The sequence below is a fragment of the Engraulis encrasicolus genome, chromosome 1, assembly GCF_034702125.1.
Source record: "Engraulis encrasicolus isolate BLACKSEA-1 chromosome 1, IST_EnEncr_1.0, whole genome shotgun sequence".
Classification (NCBI taxonomy): domain Eukaryota; kingdom Metazoa; phylum Chordata; class Actinopteri; order Clupeiformes; family Engraulidae; genus Engraulis; species Engraulis encrasicolus.
Genome location: NC_085857.1, coordinates 49712515 through 49717514, shown reverse-complemented (window position 1 = coordinate 49717514; position 5000 = coordinate 49712515). Strand labels below are relative to the sequence as shown.

Sequence of the window (5000 nt, the reverse complement as noted above, 5' to 3'; positions counted from 1 at the left end):
TTTTTAATATATACCACACTGTGCAGAATGAAACTTCTTCACACACTGCTTCTCTTTTTCTCTATTTTATTTAACACCAGCGTTAATTTTGTCAGCTTTTTTTTATTTAGTCTTAGTCCTAGTCACAATGACGAAAATCAATTTTAGTCTTAGTCATATTTTAGTCATTGCCTTCCCAATTTAGTCTTAGTCTTAGTCTAAATGACGAAAATCAAAAAAGGGCATTGACGAAATATTTTAGTCATAGTCATGGTTGACAAAATTAACACTGGTGTGTGCGTGCGTGCGTGCGTGCGTGCGTGCGTGCGTGCGTGAGTGAGTGAGTGAGTGAGTGAGTGAGTGAGTGAGAGTGTGAGTGTGTGTGTGTGAGTGTGTGTACGCNCGAGTGTGTGTACGCGCGAGTGTGTGTGCGCGATTGTGTCTGTGTGTGTGTGTGTGTGTGTGCGCGAGAGTGTGTGTGTGTGTGTGTGTGTGTGTGCGAGTGTGTCTGTGTGTGTGTGTGTGTGTGTGTGCGCGCGCGAGTGTGTCTGTGTGTGTGTGTGTGTGTGTGTGTGTGCGAGTGTGTCTGTGTGTGTGTGTGTGTGTGTGCGCGTGTGCGTGTGTTTAGACGGGGCCTGTTGACTTTTCTTCACCTCTTGACACCTTTACACAATCCTAACACAAACACACACACACACACACACAGTGATAAATGGAAACAATGATAAGTAGGGGAAACACGTATGTATGTGTGTTTTAGGTGGGCTGATGGGGAAAGGGACTCAGAGGTAAAAGTATGTGTGAGTATGTAAGGGACAGTAAGACACTTCAGGAGAAAAGGAGGGAAGAACGATAAAGTGAAATGAGAGACAGATTACAAGGGACTACAGCACACATTTCACAAGAAATATCAGAATGCTGCTGAGAAAGACAATGAGGAAGACAGACATGGGAACAACAGACAGACAGACAGGCAAATACATAGAGATAGACAGACAGACAGACAGACAGCAACAGACAGACAGACAGGCAGACAAATACACACAGACAGACAGACAGACAGGCAAATACATAGAGATAGACAGACAGACAAACAGACAGACAGGCAGACAAATACAGACAGACAGACAGACAGACAGACAGACTGGCAGACAGACAGAAAGGCAGGCAAATGTACACAGACAGACAGACTGGCAGACAGACAGACAGGCAGGCAAATGTACACAGACAGACAGACAGACAGACAGACAGACAGACAGACAGACAGACAGACAGACTGGCAGACAGACACACAGAAAGGCAGACAGAAAGGCAGACAAGCCGACAGATAGATAGACAGGTAGACAGACAGGCAGACTGGCAGCTAGGGAAGACAGACAGGCATACAGGTAGACAGACAGGCAGACAGTGAGGCAGACAGACAGACACACATACATACAGCAATGGGAAACAGTATACATTGGATTTCAAGAACACACATACTGTACACAGACACAGTAAAGTTATCTTCTGTTTTCTCTTATCTCTTCTTAATACTCCCTTCCCTCACCCCCACTCCACACACACACACACACACACACACACACACACACACACACACTCACACTCACACTCACACACACACACACACAGACTCACCGCGTCCTGAAAGCAGAGGTAGCGCCCGGTGCTCTGGGCCACAGCCTGGTTCTTGGCAAAGCCCACTGCAGAAAAAAGAAGACAAGAAGACAAGAGCTATCAGAGATGACAACCTCGCCCCCCACCAGGACAAAATCACCTGAAAGTGCTCCCTCACTCAATACATTCTATTCATACAATGTAATTTTGGGCCCTTCTTCCACTTGGGCCCATGACAACGGACCTATTTTGGGCAGTCATGGGTAAGAGGTTACGGTGTCAGACTTGCAGCCCAAAGGTTGTCGGTTTGACTCCCGACCCGCCAGGTTGGTGGGAGTAATTAACCAGTGCTCTCCCCAATTCTTCTCCATGACTGAGGTACCCTGAGCATGGTACCGTCCCGCCGCGCTGCTACCTTGGGGCACCATTGAGGGCTGCCCCCTTGCACAGGTGAGGCATAAATGCAATGTCGTTGTGTACAGTGTCCACTTGTGTGCTGTGGAGTGCTGTGTCACAATGACAATGGGAGTTGTAGTTTCTGAAGGGGCTTTCACGCTTTCGCTTTATTTTGTAGGCCTAGCAAGAGACCGGAGCGATGACAGATCCCAGTAACCGATCCCCCCTGCCATTGACAGCTTTGGCCGGGCCCAGGCCAAAACCACCTGAAAGTGCCCCCTCACCCAATACATAAAATGTAATGAGAACCCACTTTTGGGCCCCCCTTATCCCTGAGCCCATGACAACTAACTGACCCCTTTGTAGGTCTAGCAGAAGAAGGCCGTTGACAGCTTTTTGCCGGACTCAGGACAAAATCATCTCCAAGTGCCCCCTCACCCAATAAATACAATACAATACAAATACAAATACATTCTCCTTTGGCCCGGGACAAGTGTCCCCTTAGAGTTTGTGTGTGTGTGCGTACACATGTGTGTGCGTGTGCGTTGTCTGCAACAAGTAAGTACATCAGAAAACCCCAAACCTGCTTGAATCTGAGCCATGCCTGTCTGTCTGTCTGCGAGTCTGTTAAACTTCAGCTAAAGAGGTATGAATGCGTAGCGGTATGTGTATGTATTGGTGTGTGTGTGAGTGTGTGTGTATGTGCGTGTGCGTGTGTGTTAGACTTCAGTAAAAGAGGACTGTGTGCATTTGCGTGTGTGTGTGTGTGTGTGTGTGTGTGTGTGTGTGTGTGTGTGTGTGTGTGTGTGTGTGTGTGTGTGTGTGTGTGTGTGTGTGTGTGTGTGTGTGTGTGTGTGTGTGTGTGTGTGTGTGTGTGTGTGTGTGTTGCGTTCTGTTTCTCTGTAACGATCAGATATCCAATTAGAGCTGAGCTTGGAGTGGACTCAGAGGCAGTAGCCATGGCAACGCAAAGGTCAACAAATCACCAGACATCAGACATTTCTCAGCCCTGACCGCAACCTTACACACACACACACACACACACACACACACACACACACACACACACACACACACACACACACACACACAAGCACGCAAAAGCGCAAGCACAAGCGCACACACATGCCTTACACACAGTTTACACACACATACACACATATACGCACACACACACACACACACACACACACACCGTCATCATGACCTAACCTTACGCCCACAGTATCTATATAACCTCCACACTCACCCCTAAACACTCTCAAACACAAATCCACTCACACACACACACACACACAGAAGTGCAAGTGCACACACACACACACACACGCCTATCTGCATAACCTTTCTGTGAACCCACATACGCACGTGTGTGTATAAAATACAGACACACACGAACACGCGCACACACGCGCACGCATGCACACACACACAGATAAAGTTTTCTTTTCATTACTCAAAGTGTTAGCTATAAGGTTATGTTTCATTGGCGTGAGACTTTCATTAAAATGGCTTTAGTGGGAAAAGAAATGGAGAGAGAGAGAGAGACAGAGGCAGAGAGAGAGAGAGAGAGAGAGAGAGAGAGAGAGAGAGAGAGAGAGAGAGAGAGAGAGAGAGAGAGAGAGAGAGAGAGAGAGAGAGAGAGACCGAGGCAGAGACAGAGACAGAGAGAAAGAGAGTGACAGAGACAGAGACAGAGACATAGACAGAAAGAGAGACAGCTTTAAGCTAAGGTTGACACCATGACAACAAGCACCTACTATGCAAGTGTACCTTGACTAGGTCCCCTGTAAAAATAAAGATTTTATACTGTAGATGCTTATACTATAGAACATTTCAAATATTAGTTCCAGGATAAATCAGAGTTTCATATAAGAATACATTTCTGGGTATTTCAGAAATATCAACTCCACGTAATGCGATTATGCTTGATTAAAGTGTTACAGGTTTGGTACCGGATGACAAAAATAAACTTTTAGGATTTTGTCTGGAAATTCCCCTAAATATAACATATCTGATTTAATCATCTTTACGATTTTCAGATCTCAGAGTGCCAAGATTGTTAAGTGGCAGAGTTATGCCAGCTATTTGCTCTACAAACTCGCAAACACACGCACATACACATAAGGGTCATTCCACGCCAAATCTCCGAATCATCCCGCACGACCATCTCAGATTTGGCAGAAAAAAATCAAGGAGGTTCACAAACGTCCCAATAGGAAAAGTGCAAAATTATAGCTCTCGACTCCTCATAGTTTTGTCATTAAAAATGTTTTTGTCAGGTACCCCCCTGACTCATTTGGAACAGACTTCTCAGAGAGCCCACTTTCAGATTGCCGTATCCAAAAAACTGCTTTAAGTAGGTCCTTACAAATTTCAAAGGGTAACATTTGGAACATGTACTTGTGAATTGTGGATTTTCACACATCCTCTTGTCATTTTCCACCGTTTTCTGGGGGCTTAAAGTTGCTTGGAAAATTTTCACCTTTGAATTTGTGGGCATCTTTGAAGGACTGTGGTAAGCGCAGTTTTAAAGACAGCGGTTTGATATGGACAATGTATGTTCCCAACCATTCTGTGCATGTTGTGCTGAAAGACTGATCTTCTGCGATGAACAGTTTAGAAGATATGAAGTCTTTAAAATGGAAAAACTGAAACTTGGTGCCATCTTTGCCATGTCATTAAAAAAAAATGTCACGACTCACCACCATATTATCAACAGTTTTGGAAAGATTAGATGTCTGTTCTTAACATATCCAAAAACTGTGATGGTATTCTGCCTCATTTGGTCACAATGATTTTTCAAAAACCCACTGTTGGGTGACTTTCATAGCTCCTATGAAAAATTGATATTAGTGGCATCTTCGCCATGTTATACAAAAGAAATGACAGAACTCACCACTATGACATTTACAGTTTTAGAAAGACTCGATGTCTGTTTTTAACATATCCAAAAACTGGGGTGGTGCTCTGTCTCATTTTTTAAGAATGGACTTGTAAAAACGGCT

At 44.9% G+C, this 5000-nt stretch overlaps 1 protein-coding gene across 1 annotated transcript in view; it reads right to left on the bottom strand.

Annotated features, from left to right (window-relative positions):
* b3gntl1 (UDP-GlcNAc:betaGal beta-1,3-N-acetylglucosaminyltransferase-like 1) overlaps positions 1-5000 on the bottom strand; it is a 65178-nt gene that overhangs the window by 50537 nt on the left and 9641 nt on the right. The window contains exon 5 of the mRNA XM_063204652.1: positions 1618-1682. Within this exon, the coding sequence (XP_063060722.1) occupies positions 1618-1682 (65 nt within the window). The remainder of the gene's footprint in view (positions 1-1617; positions 1683-5000) is intronic.